The sequence below is a fragment of the Raphanus sativus genome, chromosome 5 (genome assembly GCF_000801105.2).
Source record: "Raphanus sativus cultivar WK10039 chromosome 5, ASM80110v3, whole genome shotgun sequence".
Classification (NCBI taxonomy): domain Eukaryota; kingdom Viridiplantae; phylum Streptophyta; class Magnoliopsida; order Brassicales; family Brassicaceae; genus Raphanus; species Raphanus sativus.
The window spans coordinates 26,324,364-26,341,701 of record NC_079515.1 but is presented as its reverse complement, the minus strand read 5'-3'; the positions used below and the strand labels follow the sequence as shown (position 1 = coordinate 26,341,701).

Here is a 17,338-nt window from a genome sequence, read left to right as displayed (position 1 = left end):
ATTGTAAATAAAATTGATAGAAAACAAGTAGAAACAATCAGTGAAGAAGGAAATAATAAATTTTAATAATTTTATAAAAGAGGCTATGGAGAGTACGCAAATAAAAGAGATGTCAGGACACGATTGACCAAATTCACGAGGGGAGACTTTCGAGACAGCACGAGGGGCAAACCTCAAGAGTCAACCACATCCTCATGTGTCTCCACTCTTCGTGCTTTGTGTTTTATCTCAAATCAGAGAATGTGTGGAAGTTAAAATGTTTAAATGTACAATTCTTAAAAACCATAGAAAGAAATTTTCATGTTTCTCCTATGTATATGACCTTACTATCTCATCACTTTGGTTCAAGTTATATTGTAGACAATATAATGTTTGAATTTAAGAAACTAATAAAAATAAAAACCATGAAAATATAATCAAAATCTATACAAAATACAAATTGAATATGGTCTGCAAATTCATATATTAAGTGGTTGCCTAATGACATGTTCTGATGTTCTATTTATATGTTAGTTCGTTTTGCTATCTGACTGACTAATTATACAGTTCATTTTTCAATTTAGATGATACCAAACAACTTGAGAAAATAAAATGGTACCAAACATAAATAAGGTAGAAATACAAATAAAAGTAGCCTAATGCAATACCGTCAGTAAGCAAACATCAAATCAAATATCAAAAAAAGTCACTAAAGATGCAGCTTTTTGCCTTCCAAACGTTTCCTCCATTGTCGGCAGATACCATCTATGACAGACAGAAGCAAAGCTCAAAAGTGGTTGATGGTTCTCATCTCAGAGATCCATTCTCTGCAACAAGTCGAAGCAACCCGTTCCCGTGAGAGCGGGCAAGCCAAGACATATTCTAGCCGAGGGAGTTTCAAGCCTGTCCACTTCTCCATAAGTAGCCGCTTGGACAATGAACTTAGTTGCCGTCTCAAACGTCATCCTGCAGAAAGGAGAAGTTGATTCCGCGATTCCTCCCATACGGCTCATCGGACGGTATCCACCAGAGAACGTCATGTAGTCCGCGATGAGGTTCAAGTGTCTGATGCTAACGGAGATACCGTAAGATTTGAAAACGTGGTTTATCTCCCTGATTATCGTCTCTCTCGCTGCTTCCACTCCAAAAGTGTTGAGCATGTCGTGAATGCTGTTGCTGTACAAGTACCTGACGTCGAGCTTATCTTGAAACTCCCAGAGACCGGCGAAATCGACTCCTGACGCGTGGAGAGCTGGTGAGGCTTTCTTTTCTTCGTTGGAGATCTCTGCTCTCTCCTTTGGATTGTCTCCGTAGTATATCACCTGAGGATCACCACAGTTAGCCACCGTGCACCGTTCGATCTTTCCAAGGTTCTGGATGTAAACTTTCTGCGCTGTTTTCTGAGCAACCTGCGTGTAAGAAAATAGTATACAATTAGAATGAGAGCTTAGCCAGAGTCATAAGGGGGTTATATAAGCTTACCTGAGCAAGTAATATATGAGGCTCGTTTTTATGAAACTTGAAATGGACCTCAAATGTCTTTCCTTTGCCTTCAGCAAAGATATGTCTGTCTTTTTCACCACTGACAAATCTCTGTCTCTTCTTTTTACTACCTTCTTGAACATTCTTCTTTACTTCTTTCTTCGCTTCAACAGCATCTTCCTTGTCTTCCTTGCTAACTTCTGCGTTTTCATCCTCATCATCATCATCCGTCTCAGGGTCAACTACTCCACTAACCGAAGATGGTTCATTCTTCTCATCGTCGTCACTTTCCTCGTAATCCTGCTCATCTGTCGCTTCCTGCTTCTCTTTCTGCGCATCTGCACCAAGATCATCAGCCTCTTTATCCTCTCCCTCATCATCATCATCATCATCATCGCCTCCGGTCTTCTTTCCACTCTCGGAATCATCGTTATCCGTTTCGTTTCCTGATTTTGGACCGCTGTCTTTCTCAACCTTTATGCCTCTGATTCTAAGGAGCATTTTCATGTGAGTCTCTATAGCGTCTTCCAGCTTCCTCAAAAACGTAACCGTCATCGTCTCTTCCCAGTCTTCTTCAGTAATATCTGTGTGCTTTGGATAATGCTCTGGCTTATACAGATTTATCTTAAGCTTGTGGATACTGCAAACCTCACCCCCATGAACTGCAAATGGTATAACGGACACTTCTATACTCTTTATAATATCTGCTACTGTGATCTTCCTCAACTTATCAGTAATTTGACTTGCATCATCCCTGCACAAATGACAAAGTTTTAGCCAAAAAAAAATCAATTACATATTATAATAATTCCTAAATACTTTCTAAGAGAAGCTACCTATCAAGTGACCGTAACTAAAAGCAACTTACTTTGTTTTACCCTTCAGCAACGGGCAAGTCATGATGGGTGTCTTAATGTCTGCAGCAGCAGTCATCAAGATCTCTTGTAAACGTGGGATTCCGAGTGTCACATTCATCTCTCCACGTCCAGCAAGATGGAAAGTATTCAACCTATAAATTTACAGTAAAATGTTTTATAAGCAAGTGTTTCATTTAAAGTATACAAAAGCAAAGGCAGAATTAGCTCACGTCATCTGTGTTGATGGCTCTCCTACAGATTGTGCAGCAAGTACACCTACAGGCTCCCCTGGCTGGGCGAGACTTGCAAAGAATTTTGACTTGACCAGCTTCAGAAGATCTTCCTGTCTCACCATTTTAGAAGCAATACGTTCTTTCATAGGCATCGCCTCTACAAACTTCTCAGCTCCCTTCTTAAGAGTAATAGGAAGATCTGTTATGTAACTACTCGATCCAGACAGCATGTCTTCGCTACATCTTTGAAGGAACATATCTTGATTCTGTAAAGTTAAAGAACAACATAAGTTTTTCGAAAAGTAGATACAGATAAGGGAAAAGGCTAAAACCGTTTGAAAAGGAAAGCTTACTATTGTCATTTCTTTGAACTTTTCAATGAAGCTAGACCGATGAACATCCACGCCATCTTCACCATATTGGAACTGAATGATGGACCCATCAGCATCCCGTACTGTACAATCATAGTTGACTTTCAGGCTCTCAAGATTTTTCATCAAACATCTCTGCAGATACCCACTACGTGATGTCTTCACTGCAGTATCAACTAACCTGTAAACCAGAATGTCTTAAAGTGATTACAATGCGCCAGAACAAAGAGGGCAAATACTCTTAACAGAAATATCACAGGGAATGCAACACAAGAACCACTAAAAAAAGTTCAAAGAATACAAGTTTTATACTACTTACCCTTCTCGTCCAGCCATACAATGAAAGTAGTATTCTTGGGGGCGAAGACCGCTAAGGAATCTGTCACTAATAAAACCTCCAGCTCTGGGTGACCAATCCCATGGGTGGAAGCAAGGTAATGTCTTCCCCGAAACCATTCGAGGAACTCTTTTTCCTTCTAAATCTTGCTGGCCAAGGTGAGAAGAAATTTGCTGGAAATTAACCTGTACAACGTCGAAAACATGAGAAGAACTGATTAAAATTTACTTGCTGCAATAGAGGCTCCATTGAAAGAGTAAATATAACAAACAACAACAACGAGCATACTGAAGAAAAGGCTCACCTTACTACCCTTAGCTCCAGATATTGTCATCAGAGAGATACAATTCGTTCCAGGTGTTTTCAACAACCCATCAGAGAGCAAATCGTTCATCACCCCCTTGCCTGAACACTGGTTGAGCTCACTTACGACGCTCCTATCCAGTGATGCCAAAGCAAGTTCGCCATCCTCATACAGAACTCGCTCAATTCTGGATTTCATGTCCTCAGGATCTGCAGGAAAGACAGTAATCTGTGATTAGCTTATTTGGTAAACTAAAATCTCCATGCTTCATACTATACAATGTAACGAACGACCATGAACACATTAATCAAGTACATACTCTCATCAGAAAATACATACCTATCTGAGCATTAACATCAATGCCAAAGGTCTTACGGAGTACTTTTTCACCAACCCCTTCACATTCTCGAAGTTGGTTTGTCCTCTTTTCATCCACATCTTTCAAAATAATAAGATCATCAACTCCACATGTGAAACCTTGAGTCTGGAAGATGTTTAGCAAAAGTTCAGGATACAAAAACTCTGTAACAAAATGAAAATAAACTATCAACTTCATGAGAGCAAACCTGAAGGAAGACTGTGAAGAGACGACTAAAAACAGAAAGCAGGTTTCCTGCAGCATTTGGACCATAGAGCTCATGCACTGTATGAACCAACCCATAGTCCGCAAACTGAGCCTTGTCAATCACGCCACGGACAAATTCATTTTTTCTGATGAGCAGTTTATCTTCATTAAAATCATGCTTCTTGGTCTTTTTGTTGGATTCTCCACTTTTAGATTTTGCTTCTCTTGATCTAGAATTGAAGAAGTCAACCGGAAGTTTTGTAGATTTCTCTACGCTGAATGGGGGATGACCTTTGGTTATCTCATTTAACACTGCCGTGATGACCTAGAGCATAACCAGAAAACCACCTTGGTTAGAGAAACAAACAAAATTACAAACAGAACAAACAGATATCAGTGTGAGTGTTATGATTACCTGCTTTCCGGTCCAAAGAGGTACTGGTTTCAAAATGGCAGGCGTGACAATCAACAGGTCTGCATTAGAAGCTGATTGTGTGACTTTCTTGCCAGATCGTCCAGAAAAAGAACCGAGTACCATGTCAGTCACGCCGGAACTGAAGAGAAGCTGATTGAATTCATCTTTGTCCAAAAAGGTGTCCCCTTTAGTAAGTAAAACCGAACTAACAATGTGATCCTGTAAAGTCAAATACAAGGTCGATAAATATGAAACTAAATTTGTGAAATGAATACAAGGGTTTGAAGGAATAGCTTGGATGCACAACCTGAATTAAAGCTCGAAGTGGATCACCATTAGAAGGCCTGGCATATTGGTTGTTGGCATTAACAATATTGTAGGCCTCAGCTCGTGAAATCTCATCTTGTGGAAAATGCACATTCATCTCATCCCCATCAAAATCTGCATTGTATGTACTGAAACCAAAGTAGTTTTCATATCAGTCTTGAGGTACATCAAAATGCATATGGAAAGATCAAAAAAAACATGGAAAATTGCATATCCTCGGAGTCTACCTGCAATTTGCATAATGGAGACGAAGTGTTTTTTCCCCCTTGAGAACACGGACAATGTGAGCCATAAGACTAGGTTTATGTAATGTTGGCTGCCATGACAACATAAATACTTGTAAGTACACATACATTTAACAAACACAACTCAATAGACTCGAAAAACAATTTAGATACGCAATATCAATAAAATCAACAGTATATGTCCACACCTGACGATTCACAAGGACGACATCACCATCTTGCATATGTCGATAGACAATTTTACCTTCAAAGTTGACATCACAAGTTTTCCCAAGTTCAGTAGTGACTCCTCGTGAGGACAGTAGCTTTCTTGCAATTGCTATTCGTGCTTTTTTGTTAGCAGGCAGCTTCATTGTAGATACGTTGTCAGAGTAATATGTTGCTCCCGGGTGAATGTCAGGACCATTAATGATTGCCTGCCTCAACTTTTCAACATTCCAAGGAGTCACCCTCTGCACCGGAAAAAACAAACATAACGTTACAAAACATTTCGGACATGTATATTTGTGCATTTAAGCGTTGCCACTAGCCATCTCCACAAAGAGGGTCTGTAAGCAACCGTTGTGGAAAGAGACTACGTTCTCAACTTTGACAAGTATTACAAGCAAAGATGATAGTTGTCTTCACATATGGCTCTTCAGATCAATAAACAAAACTTTCATCTCAAAGACTCGTGCGTGTGATTTAAAGTCAAAAGATTAGTGGTCAAATCAAGTAACTAAAATTATGCGCAGATTACAAGTGCAATTTTCTGGTATATGACAACATACCTCAGGATAGCTCAATTTCAAAGCAAAGCAAGGAGGAATTCCAATGTCATTGACAGCGATAAAAGGATCTGGAGATATCACAGATCTGCATGCATGATTCACTCTCTTTCCCATCATTTTTTGCCGAAACAGACCCTCTTTCTTCTCCAGCAATTGACATATACCAGTACCCTCTCTCTGGCTTTTAACTGTAACGGATAGGAAGCCATAATACTAGTCAGTCGACAAGTGTGGCAACCAGTTGCTATAACTCTTCGTAGTAGATGCATCTAAAGCAAGCTAATGAGCTAGAAGCTAACCTGAGGCAGTCTTGCTATCAAACAGGACATTGACTGATTCTTGAAGACTCATCCATCTGGAAGATGTCTTGGATCGATCTAATTTGTTAGTGAAGGCATTCTCAAGGGCCATATTGGCTTGCAAGACATTGTTTAGCCCTACGGTTTGAGGATGTTCCATAACCTGTAACAAACAAAAACGCAAAAAGATGAGTTAATAGGGAAGTCATAATGAAAAAGGAAAATTAAGAGAAAACTGAAAGTTAGCCCACAGAGGCAATGCCAACAATTATAACCAAAAAAAAAAACCAAAAGTTACTTACGCTATCACCTCCTTTTGTTGGAGCTCTAAATTTAGTAGGCGGCACAAGAACACTCTCCATAAAGAACATAGAACAGTCCGTTTTTTCAGATCCACTCTGCCAAAGATCACCAATGAAGGAGCAAAACTCATACTCATTATCCCACAAACCTTCTAAGATTTCCTTGGCCTGAAACAAATGTAATAAAACAGCAAAGAACATTATAAATGTGGAAAATTCTTGTAATGCCTAATTGTAAAGTTAAAATTATAGTATTAGAAACAAACCTCAATCGGCAAAAGGTCTCTTTTAGAGGCTTTCTTGAGATCTCCATAGTCTTTAGATGCTTTTGAAGATTTTCCTTTTTTCTTTTTAGCACCATCTTCAACTTCTTGTAATCCACTGATACCACTGTCTTCACCTTCGTCAGAGCTTTCCCCACTGTTAGCGGACTTCTTTAGCTTAACCCCTCGCATTACGTTAGCTCCAATGTCTCTCGCTGACATACCATCCTGTTTGAAAAGATTGTTACTAATGGGAATATCACAGCTTTCTGATATCAACTGGGAAGAACAAAACATCAAATTAACTTTGAAGAGGACATACCAAGCGAACCCATCCGAAGGTAGGCTTCTCTAGTTTAGGAGGCTTTGCTTTGCAAGATTCACACTTTCTTGATTTCAACCTAAGAAACTGATTCAAGACGTCAGAGACTTCAGCAAACTGAAGAGATGTCCATCTCTGTTTTCCCATGTCAGAATCTTCTTCACATTCTTCATCTGAACCAGTGAGTTTAGAATCTTCGCGCTCTTCAGATGAATTACTGGGTTTAAGAGACAGCTGCTTAGCGGAAACTACATCACCTTTCATGATGAGTTTCAACTGAGAGACGCATCTTGCAACCTTAAAATGAAATCAAAGAGAAATCAATTTAGTAGCCAACTCTTATCAAACTTGTTATCATATATACAAAGTGTATCATACCACTTCCTTTTTGACCATAAAGTGATGACAGAAGAAACAAGTCCTTTGCAAAAGATTGAAAAGGTGAGTGAACAGCAAAGGGTGGTAGATAGGACAGACAAGCTTTATACGCCCACAATGTCCTGAGCAATCAAAACCGAGCTGATCACACGTCTTACAACTGCATTAAGAGACGAGAAGTAAAAGCTTAGATTAAGCAAACAAAATGAAGAGTGGAAGCTATAATCTCGTCTCTAACTAAATTACCATTATGAACCAACATGTTCAAGCAAAGACAAAAGGGAATACACAAAATCAAGTCTTTATATAAAAGACCTTAGAGAAAGGGAGAAGTCTTACGTTGATCTATCTTCCATTGGACCCATAAGAGGATCATAGAGACCACCAGGGACAGGTCTCAAAACGTTATCGAGCAAGACGGGGTTTACAACTTGCATAACACTGTGCTTTTCGACATCTTCCTCTGTCATGAAGCTAAACCTAACGGATTTCACCACTTGGGAAGCTCCCTGGAGAAAACCTCGAAAACATTTAGTTAAGAAACATCAAAGGGACAAAACTTTATAAAACATCAAATCGAAAACTATAAAACAAACCTCTGTGGTGGATTGAGCCATAGCGACTGAGCTCTGAGAGCACGAACGGAGACAATTAGAGTTCAATTACTTTATCGCCGGAGTTTGGTCGGGAGATAACGCGGCGGCGATAAGAACCCTGGCTTCAAGGTTTTGTCTTTTTTTTTTGTTTTCCCTTCGATTACGGCTTGAAGGGTTTTAGGTTGAAGAAAAATGGTGTGTATATAATTCTCATAATTATTAATTTAAAAAATCACTCTTTTTATTTATTTTTGTCTGCGTGTGTCTCCGGCCCAAATTTCTAATAGAAATCTTGTTGCCGACAAAAAGAAAAGGCCCACTAGTTAACTTTGTCTTAATCATATAATTAACTTCAGCTAATGAGTTGATTACATTTGTATATGCCTCTTAGTTAACTTTTTCTTCTAACATTTGTTACATCTTGTCCATGAATCTTTTCTTGTGATAACTGAATAACCTTTTTAACACTTGTTACATCATCACTTGAACCGTTCACGAACAACGATTCCACGATGTAGCTCTTTTCATAGCATTTAGATATACAAACGGTTCCGTATATTTTATATGGACATATTCCATCCGCAGCATATAACTACAACAAATGGCTTTGTATACATTATATTGGAATTTTCGAAAAACTTGCAGCATACAATGTGCAAGAAATTAAGTTTTTTTATTATCATATAATTTGCAAGAAATTAAGGTTTTTTGAAAATCAAATTATATATCTAATGTATAAATCTTTAAACTTTGACCACTTGGCCATCAGCATATAATCTGCAAAAAAACAAGTTTTTATTATCATATAATTTGCAAGAAATTAAGATTTTTTTGAAAATCAAATTTTATATCTAATGTAGAAGATTTTAAACTAAATTTTGACAACTAGGCCATGATGCAACTTTTTTATAGATTAGGACAATGTAAGACGTTCACTAGCGTTTACGGTTATTGTTGTAAAATACCAAAGACCATGGATTAATGTAACGTTTGCGGCGGTAAAACCAGTTAGACATATGAGTAATAGTAGTAGTGGTGGTAGGTAGTAATAAACTGAGCATGATTTTAAGAAAGAAAAAAGAACATCCAAAAGGAAAGTCTTAAGAACAATGCCAAGTTACAATTCTAATAATAGAAAGTTATACAATGCCTATGAACTTGAGAAAAAAAAATCACAAGGAAGTACGCTGAGTAAATAGTACTAATAGTGGTAGATAAACAAGACGGAGCTGATGATAAATCAAGAGATTTCCACTTGGGAGAGTTTTCTTTGTTTCTTATAACAAAACTGACAAGCTTTCCTGTTTGTGTTTTGATCTTTTAGATCCTTCTTTTTACTTCTGCTTCTCCGCTTCTGTTTGGGAAGATGATCCTGAGTCGTTATGTTCCTTTGGCTTGGCTGGAACGACTTTGGCAGGGGTAGAGCGCTCTGACTGTGAGGAGCGGATAAGGATCTGCATACAGAGAGTGATGATGCCTAAACCAAGAGCCGAAAACGCGATGCCTTTCCATGAAGAGAAGAGGTTTGACCAGTGTAAGAACTTCATTGCTCCGAGAATCAGTAGGCATGACCATGATAGAACCACCTGGACAAAAAAAAAGAAGAGATTTGTGAGTTTTAGGAGGTTATGAATGGAAGGGTCCAAGAGAATGTTTTGAGAGACTCACTGCAAGAGACTTTATGGGACGGCCAATGTTCTGTTCTTGCTGACCAGGGAAAGTGTCTGCTGCTATGTGTTTGTCTAATAGTGCATCCTGTATCACAAAGCCGAAAATAGAGAGTAAGTCAAAATGAACTTTTTTCTTAACCTTCTCTCTAAATAAATCTTTACCTTAGCCACAAACTGATCTCTGCACCACTGTGCAATTGCGTCATCTGATTCAGGCAAGTCTTTCATCGAGTGACACTTGATGTGAACATGCACCTGAAACCAGCAGCAATGGTTTTGGGAATGGTCAGGGAGTTACAAAAAAGCTTTGGAATCCAATGTGAGCCCTATGATTTCTAACACATTATAGGAGAGCAAAGGTAACATTCCACAAGATAGGGTTGCAGTGAAAAAATAAAATGGATAATGCAATGAAATTACTATGAAACTCGGTGTGAGAATAGTGCAAAATGCAATTGCTATAATGTTGCTTAACGAAAGACCTAATCATAATATTTTTTTAACTTGCTTACCACAGAAGGTTGTCCTTTGAATAGTCTTAGCATCGTTGGGGGTGGAGAAGTTTTTGGAATAGCTACAGTCATATCATAAATGGCTGGGACAAACGAACGCATATTACTAACAGCTGACACAAAACCCTGGAATTAAATATATACAAAGCCAGGTCAATACCAACCACCAGGTTCAACTCTTGAAAGCGCAAAGTATAAAAGAAAGAAAAAAGGAACAACTTACTTTGGTGCGAGGAATCAACACATTTCGAGGGACAGGCAGGTCAGAGGAGGCAGCGTACTCTTGTGCTGCTTTAAGTTTAGCCTCTGTAAATCTGGTTCCCTCCACAAAAAGTGCTAACCAGAAAGGTCTAGGGAAGTCGTTCAACCGTTGAAGACCTGACTGTTAATTTAGATAAACACAAATAGTTTCATGGAATGGAAATGAAGATTCAGCATTTTCAGGCATAGCAAAACTAAATGAGTTGCAACAAGAAAAATATTAAATCTATACCTTTAAAGTGCTTTCATCCTTTGCCCAATTTCTTTCCAGAAACAGATACTCCGAGAACCACATTGACCAGCCTATGACCTGTTTGTGGACGACACAGGAGAAGTATATGAACCTAAAGCAATGATCTTTTTTTCTCAACCAAAATCCATATATCAAGTTTCTAACTTATAGCAGAGATTCAGAAATAAAATTAAAGATTGCCCTACTTTCTTTAAAATCTATCAAGCAAGAACATAAGTAAACTAATACATTTCACATACTGGAAGAAATTTGGAAGACTTCTTCATTACAGCTAATGCGCTTCCCAAGCAACCTGATCTCTGCAAAGAAAGAAGATATGAAACTATAAACTTTGAGATGTAAGCAGCATAACATTGAGCCTATTAGAGCAGATTTTGTGATGCTATATTCTCTCTAGTCTCATTGGTGGATCGGATAATTCAGGACTGTAACCTTCTACCTATAGTCACTAGAACGAAGATAGCAATACATGGTCCCATTTCACAAGTACAAGAAGTCTATGTTTATCCCCATTTAAAGCAAAGCCGATTGTTTAGGAAATGGATGCATGAAACTGTGAGATTAAGTTACGTACCTGAGCCAGAATCCATCCCACAAGCCAATCAATATCACTTCGGTGATTACAAACGACAAGAGCATGTTCTTTGCCTGGATGAAAAGTAAAAGAAACAGTCACTCAAGCTACAGAATCTTTCTTATATATATGACTTGTATATCAATAAGCAGCAACTTACCCATTCGCTTGAAGGTCTCCTTATCAGCAAACACTTGGATCTAGTGCAAAAGAAAAAAAGGAAGTTTCAGAGAGAAGTCATAACAAAAAAATCTGCATATGGTCATGTGTACACTAACTAAATGGTAAAACAAAAAAAAAAAGGATGGTCCCAGTCTGTTCCTTGACTTAGATAAGCTACCTTTATACTGATAATATATGCAGAGGGGACAGGTGTGCTTCGTAATCAATTTACTAAAAAGGGGAAAAGAGGATACCTTAACACCTGCCCACCAGTCAACGATCCAGACAAGCTCGAGCCACAAGGTTTCAGCAACCATACGGTTGATTTTTCTGTATGTGTTCTTAGACAGAGGTCGAATCAGGACATAGCAAATCGCCTGAAAATAACATCAAACGAATTTCAGAGACAAGACTCTTCGACACACATAGACATAAACATTCCTTCTTCAATCCCAAAACCTAGAGACTCACGGCTGAGGAAGACGGACAGACATTATCTTAGTCTAAGTGAAAAAATCAACATAAAAGAAGGAACTTTATTACACTTCAAAAACCACCAAAACTAAACAATGAATACTCTTATGTTTCAGTGCACGAACCCTAACAACAGTGAATCAATACAGAGAACAAGTGTACAAAGAGAAGAGGAGATCTGCAAAGGAATCTTAAAAAAGGTTTCGACTTTAAGAGGAAAGCCACACCTGAAGGAGATTGACAACGAGACCAGATATGAAGAAGAGAATGCCCAGAGGCACAATCACAGCTGCTGCCATCGCCATGATGGAATCCAACAACACAGCGAGGATACGAGATATGATTACACCACCACAACTCTAGTTTCCAGATTCACAAAGGACCCAAGCTTTTTTCTTTTTTTGCAGATAGATTTTTTAAAAGAGGGAAATTAAATTACCCAACCAGAAACAAATCGCAAAATATTAACTTTTTGCGATTTTAATGTTTTCCTCCGATACAGATAGAAATTTTTTTGGGAGTGATTGAATTTTTATTTTTATTTTTATTTTTTTCTATCAGTGTTTAGATGATCACGAGGACAGGGAATGGGCGTTTCTCTCTCTTTATTTCATTCTAACCCCTCAACTGCTTTTTATTATTTAATTTTTCCCCTTTGTTTCCTTATAAATCAATTAGGTCAACTAACTTCCTTTCAACTATATTTGAGATTTGAAATATGAATGTTAGTTTGACCCAAACAGCTGATCCGATCGGTTTTGGAAAGAATTCATTTATTTGATACAGATTCGACTGAATACACACTACATAATCCAAATTTGAAATATTTTCCGAACAATGTATCGAGGTAATCATATCATTTGTTATTGTACTACTATATAAATTGTATTGATTGAACTACAAATCCAGACTAGTCAAGAACAATTTTATTCCTAATAGAAATCAACCCAAATACAGATAGGTCCTATGTCTTTTACCATTGTACTACCATTACTTGGTTAAATCCTCATATCACTTCTCCACTGAATTATCATTAGATGATTTACTCAAACTTTTAACCATGGTTTTAAAAAGTTTTACAGTCCGTTTGTATCTGCTTGCATATGAAGGAGTTAGTTTCCATAAGTTTCCTTGTGCATGTGTGAAAAAATGTTTGTGTGTTTTTTTGCTTTTTAATGCAAAGATTACATTCGGATATTTTAAATCTTATGTATCAAAAGCAAGATATTATTCCAATCGAATTAAGACTATACGTGTTACGGCCATAGCAAGATACTTGTTCGCAACAATTCTCCAAGCATACTATACTTTTCAGACAAACTTTGCTAACATTTGTTAATTTATTATCACGACAAAGTCTCATGAAACCCGCAAACAATATTATTCACATGTTTATCTTTGTAAAACACTCAACACTCCAGATTGATATCCATGGTTTGTTACCAAGTAGAAGACATACTAACTATGATTCTTTATGTTTTGCCATGAATATAGTCTAAAGGTGTATGTCGATCCACTTTCTTCCGTGTCGATCTTGTCAATTTTCTAGTTCACTTCTTTGTGGATTTCATTTATTTGATTGTTTCTATTCACATGATTGACATGTTCCAGATTGTTTAGTGCGGTGTAAAGTGTGAGAATCTTTCGTGTAATGAGACTTAATAAGCTTTCATATTACTGAAAGCTCCTTTAAGTAAAGTTCAAATATTTTCAATGATAAAGAGTTTGAAGGTACAAAAGAATATCGTTGGGTGGTTGATCTATCAAACCTAATTTTCTTTTTATATAAACAGATCAAAAATGAAAACAAAGTAAAGTTAAGAATAAGAAAAAATGATCTTAATTAATTAATGTTATATATTTCTAGATGAATTTTGCTCACCGCTTTATTAATATTCTCCAATATTGTATGTTTTACGAGAAAGGGGAAAATATAACTAAGGAACAAGAAGAGTTGTTGAGTTTAGTGACATTAACTTTCTTATGTAAGATCATTTGTCTTAATTCATGAGTATAGTCACATGCATGCATGTTCTCTATGAGTAATTTTTTGTCGATGTGGAATATATATGTACGAATGTGGAATATATTGTCGAACCTAAAATGTTAAGGCGCCAAGAAAGATTGTCACTTCTGTGATATACATCCGACTTTCGAAAAGATATTTCAAATTATTTGACGAATAATAATCTCTACAATTTGTCATATATGATATAAGCATAGAATATTGTATAGTCTTTAGTCTTTGGTCGAACGCTAACAGGCTACGATGTGTCAAATTATCAACAACGATCTCACCATTCTGATGGTTGAATGTTTCCCATAAATGAATTGAGCTACTCACAGACTGACATTCCACTCTTAGGTTATGAAGCTTGTTACGTTAGAAGAGCAAGCGAGTAATCTGTTTTCGTTGGGATTACATATAAAGTACTTTGGCACAAAAAAACTATAACGTAAATGACCATAACGAGTCAGTTCTAGTTGATAAAGAGATTGAGGCTGTAATCTTCTGACACCTGATTCGATTCGCGCTGAGAAAAACTATTTATAATGCCTGAGTTCGGGGCAAAAAAGTGAAAAAAACTATAACGTAAATGGTGTGATGCAACATTCACCTGAGTTGATGAGTTCTTGCCCTGGGTATCGTTGTTTAAGTTCTCAAAAATCCATTATCATGGTTTATGTTTCTCTTCTTCCTTTATTTTGGTCAAACTCTTCTTCATTTAAATCAGGGAGCCTTTAAATTAATATAATGTTATACGGTGAAATTGCATCGTGTTTGTAAAATGGCTCAGATACAAACTATTTTTCTTTAGGCCCAGCTTCGTTTAGGGCCTTAGGAGATAAGCTATGAATTTATCTTTTTTTTTGTGGATTTTTTTTTCCAAACTAGATTGGTTTTTGAGCTGAATTGTTGGATTCATGTTTTGCTTATCCAACACTTTTAATAGCATAGATTGTGACATGTCTGATGATGACAATGTATAAAGTGTAAACAGAATCTATTATTATATAAAGTAGAGTTTCCTCTCTCCAGGGCCCTCCACATCAGCATCCACGTCATAAACTCGAAGTTTGTGGAAGTGACACGTGTTCCGTCTACTTAAAACACCGCATTTCATTTAACTGTGTACTAATTTCATACGGACATTTGCTACAATTTAAAGTGGGCTCTATAAGAAATCATATGGGCTCATGATGCAAAACTAATAGCTATGGACGTTTTCAAACATCGTCTTCTCGGCTTGCTTTTAGGGTTCTTTGTACTGAAGATTAGATTAGATCAAACTTCAATGGAGGTTAGTTTTGCATCATGACGTTTTGTTCCTGTGTCGGTCTCCTTCATGACGTTTCGTTCCTGATTCATCTCCTCCTTTACGTTATGTAATTAAGTGTTCATCGCCCATTAACATCGTTCTTTACTACTTGGACCCCCTCACCCACGATTCATCATTCAATACTTCTCTTCTCCTTCTTAGGCGGTGAAAACTTCACCTATAAAAAGGTATGTCTACTTCTCCTTTCGAGGCTTATCCCACTATTTTATAGCTAATCCTCTTCATCAATTTCAATGAAATCAATTATCCCAGCGATTGTTTGCAAACAAAATGGTGAAATCCAATTTTCTTTCTAAGGTTATTAAGCAACCCTAGGTTTGTTTTTCAGTCACCAAGAATAAAGTCGATCGCGATCTCAAAGCTAGGAACACCGGAGGTTCTGCTCTGATGAACAGTTTATGACGATGAGTTTCTTATTAGGTAAAGCTCACATCACTTATCTGAATCGCTGATACTCTCTAGAGATTTAATTCTTACTCTCCACCATCTGGGTTTAGCTCTTACCTTGGTCGCAGCTGCTCTGGAACCATCGAATCCATTGGCAAGGAAAGTCCTTCTCTCGCTGGAAAGTCGGAAACCAGTTAGGTATTACTGAGTTTACAACACTGTGGTTAGGGATTATGACACTCATCTGTATTAAGTTCCCTTGAGATCTTTTTTTTTTGAAAAAAAAACTAAAAGTTTCCTTGAGATATGTGAGCTTGATTATAAGATTGGTGTGAATATGCTGCTCGGTTCTCATATTTATGTTCTTAGTGACTTATAATTCGGTAATACAACAATTGAGTTAGTGTTAGAGAGGTTTCTGGTTGCAATTCGTTTTGATTTGTTTAGTTGTTGATTAATCTTATTCCAGTTTGTGATTGATTGCTTCAAAGCCTCTACTTAAGCTTAGATCAAATTCTTCAACTTCTGGAACTTTCTCTGTCTTCGGATTGTGCTCTTCTTTCTGGAGGAGGAGGATACGCAGAAAAAGTTATTGTACCAATTCGAAAAAACCTTCCTAAAAGATTCAGCAGCTTTCCATAAGGTGGTGCTTGGTTTCCTTGGAGTGGAAGAAGGCTTCTGAATTCACGTAAGTTTGCTTCTTCTCCTTTTGTTTCGTGATGGTCCTTTTATACTTACTTTAGGCTTATTTAATCTTCTTTTCCGCTACAAATCTCTCTGCATATAATCTTCCTAGATATTCAGTTATAGTTCTTGGCCTAACTACGTTGAGTGAAAATATGTAGCTCGGGGTAGGAAACATATTTTGAATTAGGATTCTGCTAAAGAACGTTTGGAATCCAGCTTTTTATTTACTTCCATGCTTTCTATCTAGAGGGTAATTTTAGAATCGGAACCAAGATTAGATCTGGCTCTAGGTTATGATGATGTGAACGGCGAGCATCCGAAATCGACACAGTTCTCAGCAGAAGTTTAGCCTCCAGAAGCAACTACGACGGCGATGATACTGTCACGATGGCTTACTATGATGCTAGAAAATCTTTGGAGCAAGACAGAAAAATAGCAACTATTTTTCGCCAGCACCTTCGAGAGGAACATGCCTAGAATACAAATCAGTGTTGGTTACAAATGTTACAGTACTCATGTTTTCTACATGAGTGGAAGTAGAACTGTAGGAGTAACATCATGAGCCGTATCCATAGCCGAAACCCATTGCAGAGAGTATGATGAGATGCCAGAGGATCCTGCCACGCACACAAGACAAAGGCCAGAAAGAGAAATTGATGGTAGATATGGTGACTACGACTTTGTCTGTATTGCAAATTGCTTTCTGGTCCATTAAAAAAACTTTTAATTTATAGTTTTAAATTCTAAATGGCTCTCTGTTCATTTATCTTGAAGTATATAATGAAAAAAAAAATGAAATATACAAGGATATTCTATGAAGCAACACAAACAGATAACTTAAATTACTTTTCCCTACGTAGTGAAGAAAAGACCGAAAACTATAGAGAACTTACACATGAAAACTTACTTCAAATATTTGAAATAAGGTGCAATACGAAGACAGTAAAAATTCAGCGTACGTAAGGTCAACCC

At 37.3% G+C, this 17,338-nt stretch overlaps 2 protein-coding genes and 1 long non-coding RNA gene across 7 annotated transcripts; 1 reads left to right on the top strand and 2 right to left on the bottom strand.

Moving 5' to 3' along the window:
* Window positions 1-578: 578 nt before the first annotated feature.
* On the bottom strand, window positions 579-8,228 carry LOC108862085 (DNA-directed RNA polymerase I subunit 1). The gene is made up of 21 exons (XM_018636116.2): window positions 8,046-8,228; window positions 7,789-7,958; window positions 7,450-7,609; window positions 7,072-7,368; window positions 6,753-6,977; window positions 6,487-6,654; window positions 6,185-6,347; window positions 5,886-6,073; window positions 5,304-5,567; window positions 5,098-5,186; window positions 4,851-4,998; window positions 4,544-4,762; window positions 4,130-4,453; window positions 3,903-4,047; window positions 3,564-3,772; window positions 3,242-3,444; window positions 2,905-3,103; window positions 2,549-2,817; window positions 2,330-2,470; window positions 1,462-2,215; window positions 579-1,388 (listed from the first exon to the last, which is right to left on the bottom strand). Exons 1-21 carry the CDS (start codon window positions 8,064-8,066, stop codon window positions 792-794), a joined length of 4,953 nt encoding a protein of 1,650 aa, XP_018491618.1. The 5' UTR covers window positions 8,067-8,228; the 3' UTR covers window positions 579-791.
* An 897-nt stretch (window positions 8,229-9,125) lies between these two features.
* LOC108856286 (1-acyl-sn-glycerol-3-phosphate acyltransferase 2) lies at window positions 9,126-12,512 on the bottom strand. Its single transcript, XM_018630056.2, has 11 exons — window positions 12,179-12,512; window positions 11,732-11,854; window positions 11,476-11,515; window positions 11,316-11,389; window positions 10,981-11,040; window positions 10,721-10,798; window positions 10,451-10,609; window positions 10,228-10,353; window positions 9,878-9,970; window positions 9,714-9,800; window positions 9,126-9,631 (listed from the first exon to the last, which is right to left on the bottom strand). The coding sequence occupies exons 1-11, from the start codon at window positions 12,254-12,256 to the stop codon at window positions 9,380-9,382; spliced, it is 1,170 nt and encodes a 389-aa protein (XP_018485558.1). The 5' UTR covers window positions 12,257-12,512; the 3' UTR covers window positions 9,126-9,379.
* Window positions 12,513-15,103: 2,591 nt separating this feature from the next.
* Window positions 15,104-17,114, top strand: LOC108856389 (uncharacterized). 5 transcript variants are annotated; one of them, XR_008934443.1, is made up of 4 exons: window positions 15,104-15,253; window positions 15,348-15,459; window positions 15,621-15,712; window positions 15,790-17,114. It is a non-coding gene; the product is annotated as an uncharacterized LOC108856389 (long non-coding RNA). The 5 variants fall into 5 exon arrangements; XR_008934442.1 differs by having other exon boundaries at window positions 15,105-15,459; window positions 15,790-16,367; window positions 16,614-17,114; XR_001950192.2 differs by having other exon boundaries at window positions 15,109-15,459; window positions 15,790-15,872; window positions 16,149-17,114.
* The last annotated feature ends 224 nt before the right edge of the window (window positions 17,115-17,338 follow it).

Bases quoted from the DNA above. Each gene is read 5' to 3' on its own strand.
- LOC108862085 (XM_018636116.2), bottom strand. From the start codon at position 8,066: ATGGCTCAATCCACCACAGAG. The intron at 6,978-7,071 runs GTATGTCCTCTT...CTTTTCAAACAG, and splicing joins CCTTCGGATGGGTTCGCTTG to GATGGTATGTCAGCGAGAGA. The intron at 4,763-4,850 runs GTTGTGCATCCA...TTGACTTTACAG, and splicing joins CACTTCGAGCTTTAATTCAG to GATCACATTGTTAGTTCGGT.
- LOC108856286 (XM_018630056.2), bottom strand. From the start codon at position 12,256: ATGGCGATGGCAGCAGCTGTGATTGTGCCTCTGGGCATTCTCTTCTTC. The intron at 10,610-10,720 runs GTATAGATTTAA...CTAAATTAACAG, and splicing joins AGGATGAAAGCACTTTAAAG to TCAGGTCTTCAACGGTTGAA. The intron at 9,632-9,713 runs GTGAGTCTCTCA...TTTTTTGTCCAG, and splicing joins GTCCCATAAAGTCTCTTGCA to GTGGTTCTATCATGGTCATG.